At 43.6% G+C, this 14,945-nt stretch overlaps 1 protein-coding gene across 2 annotated transcripts in view; it reads left to right on the forward strand.

Moving 5' to 3' along the window:
* Positions 1-2,469: 2,469 nt before the first annotated feature.
* LOC146177114 (uncharacterized) overlaps positions 2,470-14,945 on the forward strand; it is a 67,545-nt gene continuing 55,069 nt past the window's right edge. For both annotated transcript variants that reach the window (XM_084583101.1, XM_084583102.1), the window contains exons 1-4: positions 2,470-2,745; positions 4,821-4,912; positions 9,422-9,746; positions 11,855-11,938. In XM_084583101.1, the coding sequence (XP_084439227.1) occupies positions 2,544-2,745; positions 4,821-4,912; positions 9,422-9,746; positions 11,855-11,938 (703 nt within the window). In that variant the 5' untranslated portion in view covers positions 2,470-2,543. The remainder of the gene's footprint in view (positions 2,746-4,820; positions 4,913-9,421; positions 9,747-11,854; positions 11,939-14,945) is intronic.

The raw sequence follows: 14,945 nt of genomic DNA on the forward strand, positions 1-14,945 counted from the left end.
GATCCCTGGCCTCCTTCACTAAAAATCAAAATTCGGGCTTGTAGAGGAGCTAGCCTTTCCAGCTTTTACTTGTAGTGTGCGTCGGTTACCCGGGAGCAATGAATGCTGGCCCTGAAAAACTCTTTGGCAAGTAAACCCGAGGTATTGCGGGTAATCTGCACTAGTTAGGTCGTATGGCATTTTTTTTTTTTTTTCAATTCTTGAATGTGTCTTGCCATGCTTCGACGCACGCGTGGGTTAAAAAATATGCGTTCGTTTTATCAGGGATACGGCCAATGTGCAGGAGGTGTTCATATGATCACACACGCTTCACTTTGACCATGACTACTAGGCGTTGGCAGGTTACCTTCGCTTTGAAAGCTGGAGCTCTAAAAGCGCGATTCCGCGTATTCATTTATTGCGAGAAAAGTTATCCCATCGATGTCAAATCAGCCGGAATCATTGCATCAATTTTCTGTATTTACGAAACTTAAACAATCAATGATTATAGTTATTATGTAAAAATAGGGGAACATTTTGCGAGCAACAATTCTTAACACTGTAACATATTACTCATTTCAATTGTATGCAAGATTTTTTTTTTTTTTTCACCTAGCCTGAGTAATTATCTCATCGCTCTATGTTCTAGCTACATTTCACTGAAGACCAGTTTGAGCCGCCAATATTACACGAACTCGAAAAAAAGAACAGACCAAACGCAGTTCCATCAATTTTCTCTCACCGACCTGTCCTGAAGTAAAGGAAGCCTCCTCGACAGAGACATGAACCTCGCGCTGATATTAGTCAGTTATTTCTGTGGCTTGCTCTTTTCCCACCTCCATTTATGAGAAAACAAGAAAGTATAAGAATTAAAAGTCAATGTATAGTTGTCTCGTCAGATATTATAAGATAATAGAGATATGACTGACAACGTAAGTCAATGAAAATTGAAGTATATCAATGGGTCATGGGACGGCATCAGATTAAATAGTGATGGTTATGAATAGTGATAAGTAATGATGGTGACTGTTACGGATAATAATAGTAAATTATATTACTAGGCCCGGATAGTGAGGTGATAGTGTTCGTTGCGGATAGTGACAGTTACGATAGGTCTCTGGCATTAGTAGATATAGTGATAGATAGGATAGCGATAGTTAATGAATTGGCAGTTATATGCTTTCTCATTTCCGCACGTTGAAGACCTATGTGCACCTTGTAATTTTTTATTTGATTGTTGCGTTCAATGAAATCAAGCTCTTTTACACAGCGCATGAGACCACAGCATGCTTGCCCCAGAACTTCAGTGTATCGGCAATAGGGCCCACCACTTCTCCCAGTGTACCCTGCTGTCTTTTAACCACACGCGAAGTCAGTGAGGGGCCACGTACTCATAAAATTATTTAATTCCTCCATCAGCATCATATCAAGACTGCCGTGGCAAACCTGTTCCTTGCCTCGAAGCAGCAAGGAACAGCTCAAAATTTGATTTTATACAAAATTAACTAATGAACGCAGATTATCGCGGATCGCTAACTAGCACAGTGCCATTACGCTTGGCCTAAGCTTTCCAACGGTATACGGTTCTGTGTTGCAGCTAAAATTTAGATTTTAATTGCAATTTACTAAATATCAATTAATTTGGCCCAGTAATTGATTGAAATACATGTACAATTAACCAATAATCCAATCTCATGGTTGATCACGTGACATATACTATGCTTAGAGAGATAGCTTGACAGTAGCGAAATAGACTAAGTCCTGCTTTAACCTTCTCTAATCTTGAAGTTCAAAGCACCAGCCTGGATCGTTTTCTGAAGTTTTACCGCGGTGACAGATTTCACGCTCTAAAAAAAAAAAAAACACAAAGTCAGCGGCAGTACTAGATTAAGTGCACAAAGTAAAACCTTATCATGAGACTTAAAAAGCGTCTGTAGCACAGAACTCGCCTGAAAGCTTTGTTTATCAGTATTCCCCATTCAAACAGTTCTAAGAAGAAACCAATCAATTCATGAACTTTACTATCGGCATTCTCAATGCTTTTCTCGCAATTTTTCAAAAATTTTGTGCACTCCTGGAGCGCAGACCTGGCCCAAAAGCTTGCGCTTCACTCACTGCTGCGGCCGGCCGGCGGGCGTCAGGGGGAAAAAGCGTGTCGTGCGCAGCGCTCGCCGCCGCCGCGCGAGGAGAATCGAGGAGGAAAGCGCGGCGCGGAGGAGAGTGTCGCTACTTTCAAATTATCAAGGGACTTTACGTCACACTGATCTGCACTGCCCCCTTCTAGCTCCATAGCTCGGCTGTTGAAACAAAAACCAAAATAAGTGTAAAATAATTTTAATGATAAATTTATTTGCAGTTGTACCCAAGCAACCAATAATTATTCGTGCAATATAGTAATTTACGCATTGCTGTTTTCTATAACACGTTATTGTGATTAAGCCACCAAGGCGACGTCGAAAGAGCGTTCTTTTTATTGTACCGTCTCATCCATCAGGCTTGTTGATCACGTGCTGACAGAGCGCATGGGCGCGCAGCTTTGTTTTCGCGGAGACTAGCCTTTCGACATGTTCGCGTACGTTGAGTATGAAGCTAGCCTGCGGACGACGGTGGTCGAACACACGCAGGTACATTCAGTGGAGTGGCCAAAAACGTTTGAACCTATAGACCCAGATGACTTCGATCCGTCCGAGACTTACCGTGTCCACTCCTGCAATGGAGACAGCGCGGTCTGTCAATACCTCAAGGCCAAGATCATCCACATGACAGGTAAGCTGCTGGTTATACTCCGAACGAAAGTGCGAAAGTGGAAGCACTCGAATGCGTGCTGCGTTACTGTGATGGTAGTTGACAACGTAGATCTGCTTGTGCAACACTTTGTTGACTGCTCCATGTTTGTTGTGGAATGTCGCAGCTGTCATTGCACATGCATATGCATTTGCAGTAACCTGAGCTTTGCACTACAACAAAGATATTTACTCTTTGTTTGCTTGGATGCTCGGCGTCGCATGTACGCGACGCATGCAGTAATGCATATCCCCTTTGGAACGGACTCATGGCGAGCGGCTCATAGGTGCCGCGCGCGCAGCGCCTGTTTTGCTAGTCCTCTTTTGCACGAGTTCGTATGGATCTCGTTCACTCGAAAAGCGTCGCCGTACCTAAGTATTTAGAAAACCTTTAGAAAAAAGGACGCATAGGATTTCATATAAAAATTGAGGCGCAACCGTCCGTTGTGTAGTGTTCAGGGTGGGGTATTGGGACTAGTTTGCGGTATGGATTCGAACCAACGGCACATGTAAATTTTTGTTAAAAATATACGGCCCAAGGGTATCGCTTTTTAGTGCACCTCCAGCGGTCGAAATCACGTATATAACAAATCACGTATCCGGGAGTCCCATTTACAGGGCTTAGAAGCGAGCCTCTTGGGCCGTGTATTTTTGACAAGGACTGTACCTCCAGTTGCATGCCGCTCGTTATAAGTGTAGGTGCCCAGCGATAAGTGAGACAGGCATAGCTCTTTCCTTTCCCGCAAAACCAAACTGATGGTATTTAACACTTTGCAAATCCAGCCTCAGTGCCGAAAATTCGCGGAATAAAAAGGCAGTGCTAAGGCGCTATTTCGTGTATTCTTAAAATGAAAATGACAAAAAAGAACATAAGCGTCCTCCTAATTTTTGCTTCCTTCAGACTATGGGAGGTCAAGGCAATTGAGGTTTGAACAGATATTTTTGTTCTGGCCACACATCTTCTTTACTATCTTTGCTAGTGGACTACTGCCAGTTTTGAAAGCATTACTTCACTTTTATGATGTATAGTTTGGTTTAGTTGAAAGGGTTTAACGTCCCAAAGCCACTCAGCCTATGAGAGATGCTGTAGAGGAGGACTCCGCAAATTTTAACTTGAGTTTTTTAACGTGCACTGACATGAGTGCCTTGGTTTCTGCTTTCGTCGAAATGAGTCTGCCATGGCCACGATTTGATCCTGCATCCTTAGGTTTGTCTGCCAGGTGCCATATCCACTGAACTAGCGTGAAAGATGATTTCGTGTGATTTCATATGTTTAGATGCATGCCATGCACTGATTATTAAACAGCAGTGGGATAAAAGTCTGCATGGTTTGTGTCTTCTTTATTTCCTAATTCTTCATTTGTGTCTTTAGATTTGCCTGTTCTATTGGACTCAATTATGGCCTGTAAATAGATTGAAGTTGACATAGCAGACTTCAGGAACCCTTAATTTGTGACTTCAGATCTGCTGATTCAACTGGGCATATTAAGGCCTGTGAATAGACTGCAGCTTACATAGCAGACTTCAGGGGAGCATATTATACACACAAGAGCATCTATGCCTTCCATACAAGATTCATAGTTTTCATATCTGATTATCTAAAACAGCTTTGCATAGCTAATGAAACAATGGTATAAAATTTGCAGTGCCTGGTCTTTGACAAAAAGCCGCACCTTTTTGTTCCTTTACGTGGCAGAGATTGTCTGAATCAGTATATCTTTTTTTAATCCCTCGTTGCAGAAGTATTCTTTAGCTGACTGGCGAGAATGAGATTTCAGGCATATATGTGGCAAGTTCTGCATTTTTGTATTGCTTTTTTCATTATGATGCATTGCACGAAAATTTTTCTCTTGCCTGTAAATGAGTAACCACTAGTAGTATTTCAGAAATGATAGTTCTTGAATGTGGAATTGACTATTTAGGCTGAAGAATGTCTGTTTACGAAGAAAATAAACAAGGGCACCTGAAAGCGTAAATGTCATGGCTGTAGTCTACTCGAGAGGAAACCGGCATCTATTGTGTTTCTCATACTAACAGCATTTTTCTCATTTAATGCAGATACATTGGAAGAAATGGCCGTGTTCTTGGCACAGCGACCTAGGAGACCAGTTGTCCATGAAGAGAAGGGATCTGCAAGGCATGAGGAAATGGTGAGGCAGTCATAAGGAATGTTTGGCTAAGTTGGTGTAACATGGATAAAACACGGCATGAGATCATGACCGAGTAAAGGAGCAGCATCCAGTTAGTGCTTCTCTCCTTGTTTGTGTGTCTGCACTGTTTTCATGCGATACGATTAAAGGCCCCTTCATCAAAAATCCGATGTTTGCTTCGGCGTTGGTGTTGTGAGCAAAAAAAAAACACGAAAAATGGCCCTCCATATTACGGCACTGACAGCCCCACCAGCCAGCCATCACTCATTTGACGGTCCTTGCCAGTGAAAGGACGTAACTGTGTGTAAAGCATGGTGATCTCTGTAGCATGCAATCTTTGTCATGGTGGCATCTCATTGATTATATGTGTACTCTCCTGTATTTAGGAGGGTAACTTTAGCTGCTGCTTGATATTTTGTAGAAAATTAAGAGAACCTCTAAAATGAAGGGGGTGCTTTCCAGTACTTTTCTTTTTTTCTTCAGTGTACTGAGGATCACCTAAGCTGCATATTGGAATTGCGTGTGCCATCGCTCTGATTGGCTAAGCTGTTTTGTGATGTCACATTCACATGGCCTCACGCAGATAACTCAAATTAAGCCTGACATAGTTTTAGCCTATGACCAACAGTCTGTAGTCGTGGCTAACATCTTGCCGCATACTTCCGAAAGCCAAGCCTTAGCTGTGATTGTGGCAGGCATACCCATGAGTACCAACACTGGCAGAGGCTTGGTTGTCTCGAGAGACTAACAAAGATACAAAGAAGCATTCATGCATCAGCCAACAAAAGAAGGAGCAGTTTTGTTTGGAACTGATGAACTTGCATTCCTGTTGCGTTTGGAGAACGCTTCGCTGTATGGTCGGTAACCTGTCCGGTGCAGCATTATAGTTTCATTGAACTTTGTGTACACTTGAAGAGGGAAGGAAGCACTAGGATGTGAAAGAGAAAAATATTAGTAGGCATTATAACAGCGTGACACCATCTCAAAATAGAACTAAAGTGTCAGTGACGCTCGCTGCAGTGTCTCAAATGGTGTGACTGGTGACATTAGTCGCAGAAAGTTTTGCCCGAATATAGCAGACCTGAAGCTTTGAGAGCTGGGCAGTAGTGGGTGGATGGTCAGAGAGGTGGGTGGTGAAACCACTCCTACACACCAGGGGGACAACCCCGACTATCAGCCATGCAATGTCATGTAATATATAGTTTGTGTTTAGGCTTCGTTCTTGCAAACACAGACTCTGCTGCCTCTAAGTGTGCCATCTCTTAACTACTACACTGATCACAAGACTGTCTTGGTTAATTTAAAGTCTGTGAGATCACAATGAATCGTGATAAGACATTGAATAACCATGTCTTGTGAATTATTGCTAAACAGCAAAAGCCGAGCTAATCCATAAACCAAACCTGTACTTCTCAGCATAATGTCATGGGCGAAATCGCTTCAGCATTTGCTAAATTTTTTTCAGTGTTGTTAACTTGCCGTCTGGCAAGTAAACAACACTATATTCTAATTAACTATATTTTAATTAACTTTACTGAGCTTAAAGTTTCATCTTCTAGAACCTAAAGGTATTTGATAAAAGAAAGTTGGCTGATTATGATACCTGGTAACGAGATATTTGTATGCAGTTCTCGAGGTGTTATAGTTTTCTGGAAGGTGGAGGTAAAGAATTTGATAGGAGTATGTTTTGGTATATGTGCTCTTAAAGTCTACTGCATATTGTTTGACATGGTCATTCTTCAACTGACCACTCAATTCTTTCAAACCCTTTCACAGTTCTTGATGGTTGTAAAGGAAGCGCTGGCACGAAACCCACCACTTCTTTCTGCTACATTTTGTCGACCACAGCTCGAATGGGGAGAGAAAGGCACGATCCGATTTGTTACGTATGCAGGCATATCCCACCGTGATCAGTTCTTGCACTTTTCTAAGCTCTTCTTTTAATGGCATGACGCAGCAGTGTTAAAGGGAAAGTCTAATGCTGGGGCAAGTGCAAATATGTTGGCATATCTTGGTAGTTGTCATCACAGATGCCCTTCTCTAGCCCTACAAAATGTGATCATATCGGGCTATCTCGCCGCATTCTTTGCAAGTTGGATTGTATTGTATTGAGTACATGTGGGCTTAGTATTGAGCGAAGTACTCGCGGTTTAACCTGTAATCTATATTTTAAAATGATCAACAAAGTCAGGTTTTAGTGGATGGTGGCATCATACTGTGTACTTGTGTTGCTACAAATGGTACAGTCGAACCCGGATGTATTGAACTCGAAGGGGATCGTGAAATAGTTCGATATAAAGAAATCGGATTGTGATGGCACTTATGATGCGAGAAAACGATACCGTATTTGTCGCATAATCAATCCACTCTCATAGTGAATGCACCCTTCACTTTTGCACCCAAAAATTTGGGAAAAAAAACCCGTTAAGGCCAGCTCGCTCATATGCAAGCGATTGATTGATCTCAGCGACGAGTGGCAGCGACAGGACGAAAAATTTCCAACTTGGCACTGCGTCCCTTTCGGCCACCGCGGCAACGCATAATAAGGTTTCTGTGTTGCCCCGGCAGAAATCGCGAGCGTTTCCGCTTGCATGTCGATGGCATGTGCCACTCCGTTTCGGTCGTCTCATCCACAGCTCATTTCTTGGCAGCTTACGAAGATGCTGCGCAGCGATAACATCACTGCGTGTTTATCTTTTGGTGACTCTTGCGGTGGTGGGGAGTGAACTTGGCAGAGTGCCCGTGATGGCTTGATTGCACAAGCCTGGTTCGATTTAACACGCCGCGCTTGGGGCGGCGTAGTCCACTGCCACAAAATCATTGGAAAGCGTGATAGCTACAAATGCTGTTTGAAGCGAAAAGTGCTAAAAGTCGGTGTCATGATCGTAGCTGACCGCTTGCTTTTGTTGATTCATACATGCAAGGATAAACGACTCCCGCAAAAAAAAAAAAAAAAAAAAAAATCTGCCGCTTCTTAACGTCCGCGGACGCCATATCTTACGCTACGCGCTGCGTACAGCACCATTGATAAGAATGGACGACTCTCAAAAAAAAAATGACAGAGATCTGCCGCTTCTTAACATCCGCAGGCGCCATAGCCACGTCAGCCGCCGCGCGTAGAGGGTTCATAACACACGCTGGAGAAAGCGTCTGACGTTCTTTTTGAAAACTGGCTGAGTTGGCTTGGCGCATGTGTAGCGCGTGCTGCTGCGAACGAAGGCCGGGAGTGAGGAAGGAGAGCGATAGCTCGGCAAAAGAATAGGCACACTCTTGCGCTTCGCTCTATCGCGTTTTTCCCCTCTCGTTGCCACCGGTTCTCTGGTTCATTCACGCACATGGCTTGTAAATGTCACATGCTGGTGCGCGGGAAATGATAACCGCAGCGCTGCTCTAGACCAGCCGTCGCCGAACTGTCCCCTTTCATTCCTTCCACGCGTGGCTTGAAAACTTCACGTGGAAAATGGATGAGGGTGATGCGATCGTTTTTGGGGAAGACACATTTTCCAGTGCGTGGTGCAGAGTTCGATGTATCGAACGACCGGTGAAACTGCGTTCGATATATGACGCGGCTTTCCTATATTTTTACATGGGATATTCAGGGGGATATTCCGTGAGTTCGATATGACCAAAATTCGATATATCCGAGTTCAACTGTATCTGCTTGGAATCTCTGAAGTGAATATCATACTTACTAAGTTTTGGGACTATGCCACCACGTCATACAAACGGTTATTTGTGCTCATATCAATCTAAGGAAGCGTACTTTTTCTCTTTCTATAAATTACGGTGGCTTCTGTTATTGTCTTGCTTGGTTCACTTTTAAAATGAGTTCAAAACAGGAAATCATGCCACTAAAGACGCTGCTGCACTTGTAGCGTCATTGCTATCGGTGGCACTGCCACAGGCAAAAAAGGTTGTTGGTATTTGCGGTGCATATCATCGGGTTTATTTAAGTTAATTATTTATTTTATTCTTTTTAAAGCTATCTTAGTATAATCACAGTTTTTTTTATTTTTTTTTTTTTACCTTTTACATTCTGCACATGACCGAAGGGCCAGCTGGGCAGTTGTGTTCATAGAGTAGCACAGAATTGCTGTACCAGCTGTCTGTCACTTCCACGACGTCAGTGTTTGCAAACGGCGTCTGCCATTGAGAAAAGGAGACTACCATATGGAAAATTAACATATCCAGCCGTCTTTCTCGGCTTCACATCCTGGTATTTGTTGATTTGGAAACGGAGCTTTCGAATGAGGCAAGAAAAAAAAATCATACCGGAAAAGTTTGCACGTAGACACAAGGACAAGTCGACAAAAACAAGGCCAAGCGCTTCCCTAGTAGCGCTCATCCTTGGTTTTCTTGTGAACCTCAGGTGGTCGAAATTTCCAGAGCCCTGCACTATGGCGTCTCTCGTAGCCTTAAGTCGCTTTTGGACTTAAGGCTACGAGACTAGTCATACCAAGCCACAAATATCAGTCCAGGTGAACATGTCTGCATTTCCTTGGACCGCAGGCTCGTGACTCGCCATTGCAACAAGATGAAGACCACGTTCGGTCAGTACAGAGGCAGCAGATGATTGAAGAGGCCCTTCGCGACTATGAGCTGGCATTCGCGTCCATTCACACATCCGAGAAGCAACAGCTGTGCGGAGTGAGACAGAACGACAACCAGGGTCAAGGTTCACCGACCGGAGTGCAAACCAGCAACAACGTTGTGCCCAGGAATGTCCACATGGCCCTCAGAGAGAAGCACGAAGCTTTGATGCAGGACTATAAGGAGCTGCAGTCACAGAACAACAATCTCCAGGAAATGCTCAGGTCTAACATTTTTCGAGCTGGTGAGTACATGTCGTAGCACTTTGCAGTTTCCAATGCTATAGATTTCCTATAGACTATTTTTTCCTAGTTTTGTATAAAGATTACTATGACTAGTTATATACTTCCCTCACATACCACCCTAACATCATGTGTTAATCTGTTTTTGTTCTACCCTGATTTGCTTCCACATCCCCCCCTATGTAATGCCCTATTGGGCCTTTAGGGTATTTCAAATAAAATAAATAAAAATAAAATAGATAGGGGAAAAACCAGCGACACATGCCTGGTCATAACTTTTGATTCATTCCGAATGTTCGTTTCTTGGAATCTTCTTAGTATTCGTCTGAGCGGAATAATTGGTAAAGAGTGCCTTATTTATACAGTTTTGGTTCACTGTACTTTCTCCAAGATAATACTGTAGCACTTATGCAATGGTGGGTACTACCTACCTTTTGTTCAAAGCTGCTTTATACGCTGTAGATAGGTTGACCAAATTCCGGACTGTCTTTTTTTTTTTTTTTTGAGTAAAAGTCTACCTTATGCGACAGCATTTTAAGCCACTGTATGCAAGTACAGCAAATGGCACAGGCTAACATCGCGCATAGTCACATTGCTGCATGCGCAGAGCAAGAATGGTTGTGTCACAGGACGCGCAATATGGGAGGGAGGTGCATTGTTACAAGCACCTATGCTGGATGCTGCCTTTACAACGGCTGCGTTGAGACTGTCGAGTGAAGCCAGTCTCCGGTTCTGCAGATGCATGCTTCGGTGATTTTCGAGCCGTACAATAGAATAATTATGTGGTTACAGTGTCTTTGTCTGCTAATTTGTCGTCATGAAATTGGATGCACGCACATTTTGCATTGTCTCTTGCGACCCAACAGTACTAGTAGTGGGAGTTCTGTGTTATCCCAACTAGCTCTTCACCCTTCTGTCAAGCTTTTATTTTTTTTTTTGCCGTTGTCATCTTCAAAAACTTGTTATCATTCACCACAGCTCTGTCATTGGCCCTCCTAGGAAAATATGAAATGTTCCCTCTCAAAGTCATGTCTATGAAAGGTCTTTATGGTCGGTGGAGTCTTAACAATCGCCTTGCTTGTCACGTAAAGGGACTTAGAAAAATTGCTTCTGTGATACTTGTGCTTCTTTGCAACATACTAGCCACAGGCCCAGGCTAAATGTTTAACTCATTAGGACAACTGTCAGAGCTCTTTTCTTGACCGTTATTATTTTTTGCTGTAAAATTTTGGCAGGGGCTCTCAAACGGCATTTTATAAAATCCTTGGGTTTTTAAGGTGAAAGCTTTTAATGGCTCATGCTGTCTTGGACAAAATGTGTCCCACTTTTGCGGCGGCTCTGATTGGCCGAGGCAGGATGACATCATAGAGGTCTCGACCAATCACAGAGCTCCACCACAGTATGCGCGAATGCGTGCCTTATATGGGCATGTCAGTCAATGATCAATTAATGGTTAATTAACAGATTATTTACTAAGCAATGGCTAATTAAGTAATTAATAATTTACTATTTATGAATAAATAATTACCTACTAAATGACTAATGAATACTTCAATAATGCCTGACTAATTAATTAATTTCTAACTAGTGTCAGTCGTGTAGCAGAAAACGGCACTCGGGCTTTCGCCTTTCGCTACTTTAGTCGCTAAGTTTCAGTTTAGTCGTTCAGTCGTGTCCGACGAAAGTCCCTCATTTTTTTGGAGTAATTCTTGGGTTCCCCTAGCTCCTGACTCTCAGCAAGTGCAGAGCATATTAGTTTGAGCAACCACCAAGGTGCAGCATCGTGGAGACTCCAGCTTCCTGTAGTCCACTACATTTTCGCCTCTGCTTTCTTATTGTGTTGCTTTGCTGAGCAACAAATGCGCATGACAGCTTTTTCTGCCGCTCAATTCTTTGCAGAACATTCCTTGCCACTTACATGCTGTTCTGGGTTTAGGAGCACGCAAAGATTCGCCGCTTTCTACACTGTTCTCGTTGCTTTCCATGTGTTCCTTATGTCAGTGCTGGAGAGCAACACCACACAGACCATTTCATCTTTTGCCGCTAGGGTTCTGCGCTTGCCCAGATCACCCTCACCAACGTTGACAGGAAACTATGTGCTCGATTTCAGAGGGAAAACTGATTTATGCCATGTCAAGTGACGTTGCGGTGACTGCGGCCCCAGCACTGACCTCGGCTACTCAAAGCCCAAATGGTAAAGTACTTTTTACTGAAGTCCACTTTTTTTGTGTGTGTGTTTGTGTGTGTTGTGTATGCTTATATGGATAGCCTAGCTTGTAGTGTTCAGTTCTCTGGCTTATGACACCAGAGTGTTTTAGCTTTTATTTATACAATGAGCTAATTGCTTTTGTGAAGCTCTTGCATGGCGGAAGAGCCACTTCTATGCATTGTTTTCCTGCAAATGATCGTGCGCTTGCATTGACCAAACTGTGCCACATTTTTTTTCATTATCATTTTTACGTTATCACTTCGAAAATGGCTACAACCCTGTGTGGCAATGGTTTATTTGCTGCTCGCTCACAAACCACACTATCAGACTGGGAGCGTGTCCATGGTCAAATATTCTCCAGAAGGTCACGAACTGATATCCTTCTCCGTTTTTCTGGATGGGTCTTTACATTCACTTATCTCTATTCGGCATGCATCACATAAAAATGTGATGCATGCTCGCAGTGCTCGCAGAAGTTGGTACTGTCTGCATTTTGAAAGAAGTGTCTATTGGGAGCAGCAATTCATAAATGTATGAAACTTGGTGAACTCGGGGTGCAAGCGAATGAACTTGAGCTCTTCACAAGGTCCAACCTCATATGTCTCTGAATGGGGATAAGGATATCTTCACGCCTCGTTTGCTATAGATAAAGGTAATACTTATTCACCAAGATTACGCTGCCCTCTATGTCAGAACGCATTCCGTGTACAGAGTGGCTTGTTTTTGTAGCACTGTATCTGAACCGTCCTTTACCAGGTTGGCAGTTACCTGATTCCCCATTCCCCGGTTGCTTTTCCCCCTTTTCATTGCTTGCAAGGCTTTTCATACTGTGGTCTTTGTTACCGGCTGGATACTCCAGCACAACTGCTTTTTTCATTATCATGCTTACTACTCTGCCTACTCTATACACAAATGTAGAACTCCTTGCCTACATTAACTATCTTATCCATATTGGTAACGACATTGCCTGCCTTGTCTCTTATTGCATGTGGAAGTGTGCAACGAAAATAGGCTGGAAAAGCGTCTGTGTTGCACTAAATCAGGTGGAATGTTTGAAACATAGTGGCAATAAGCAGACATGACACTGATGCATGGACACGGCAGTGACATCATTGATCTGTGGAATGTTGCTGGACTTCCCAGTGACAATACTGCATGACCACCCTTCGAATGTCATTGCGCTGTGCCAGGAGTTCGCGGAAAAAGCTAGGGTTTTGAAACAGTTGTTGATGTTTTGGGTTTGCATTTTAATAACCATCAGCAATAAGTATTCCCTAAACATTTGTATGTACTGGAATCGAAAGCTTTTTTTGCATTGATTTGGATGAGCATGGAGAGTGAACTCGGCATTTTTACAAACTGCTAATAGTCTGTTTATGTCACTTTATCAGTAGTGACCAAAAGTTGATAATAAAAGTACCATATTTACTCGAGTCTAGGCTGGCCATGATTGTTAAAGTCCACAGAAGAAAGAAATTTACTTCGACTGTAGGTCGATCGAAAAAACAACTGCGAAGAAGTACCGCACGCAAGCAACATTTACTTACATTATCCTGCTCAGTCGTCGGCATCGCCTTATCTCTGGGCTTCTCGTAGAGTGCAGTCTTCGGTGCTATCAAGTGCATAGGAAATGCAGCACTTGCGGAATGCGCGCACCACCATGTTTTCTGGGATATCCCAGGCTGCAGAAATCCAACTGGCCACGACTCCCAACGATTCGCACTTTATACGATCTGTTGATGTAAGCGCGCACTCTTCAACAAGCCAGTCCACGTAGTATTTGCGCAGCCAATCCTTTAAAAGCTTATTAAGGCATACATCTAGAGACTGTAACTGGCTTATTTTGCCGCCATGTCTGATAGCGACGTCAGTACCAGCCTTGGCAAGCGCAGCTTTTACGCCGTCAGATAAGTGGCTACGGTACAAGATCAGGAGGAGGAGTGAATGCTTGGCCAAGAGGGCCCCTGCATGCCGCTCCCAAACTATTCTTATCCACTCCTCAACCATTTCGTTTGTTATTCATTCATTTTCATTATCCCGGACGATCACATTCCTAGGAGACACTTCCCGAGCTGGAAGCACCTTTCGTTTGAAAATTACATAGGCGGGCAGCTTGTGGCCATCCGCCATGCAGCACAGCATCACCGTCAGGCGCTGCTTCTCATATCTGGCCGAGCGCATTTTTACCTCTTTCGCACCTTCTTCGTTGACGGTGTATGCCACTGGCATGTCAAACCATATGGGCATTTGATCAGCGTTTACCATTTGCCTTTGGGTGTAGCTGTTCTCCATCCTCCACTTTATAATGAATCGCTGAAATGAAATCAGCTTCTCTTCAAAGTCACCCGGCAGCTTTTGACAGATAGGCGTGCGACGTTGGAGGCTGAAACCAAAGCGCTTTATGAACTTTTGCAATCAGCCCCGGCTGGCTTTTAACTTCTAATCTGTTTTTTCTTCTAATCTATAGTCTTCGAATTTATTTTTTGCTAAACAGATTGAAAGTAAATATTGCTTTATTACAAGATGAAAGTGGATCCTGCAAGAACAGCTGAGCCATTCTTGTAAACTGTGCAGGAACTCTTTGAAACCGAAAGGTAGGGGGGGGGGGGGGGGATCTCACATGGATTGGCCTACTAATTGAGACTGAGTCAAGGCTAAACTGGTCCCTAAAAATGTGCACTCGATTAGCCAGCGTGCCATGGCCAGCGAAGGATGAGAGGGGGGCGGCGATGCGTCTGCGCTGGTATGCATGTCGCAAGAAGAGATTCCACTCTTCCGAACAGCGCATCACTCACTCGTTGGAATCCAAAGCCGATTTCTATTACAGCCCTTCCAGCAGTGCAGCCAGAGCTCCAGTTTCACCCATGCCGTCATCAACAAACACCATGGACTCTCAATCTCTCTCACTTCTTTCACTGGGTGCTCCATAAACGGAACGGAGAGCGGGCGCCTGCACGACTTCTGTGGCTGGGTCTAGTTGCAGGGCTTCGGT

Source organism: Amblyomma maculatum, chromosome 10 (assembly GCF_055883805.1).
Source record: "Amblyomma maculatum isolate TAMU_Amacu chromosome 10, ASM5588380v1, whole genome shotgun sequence".
Lineage (NCBI taxonomy): Eukaryota > Metazoa > Arthropoda > Arachnida > Ixodida > Ixodidae > Amblyomma > Amblyomma maculatum.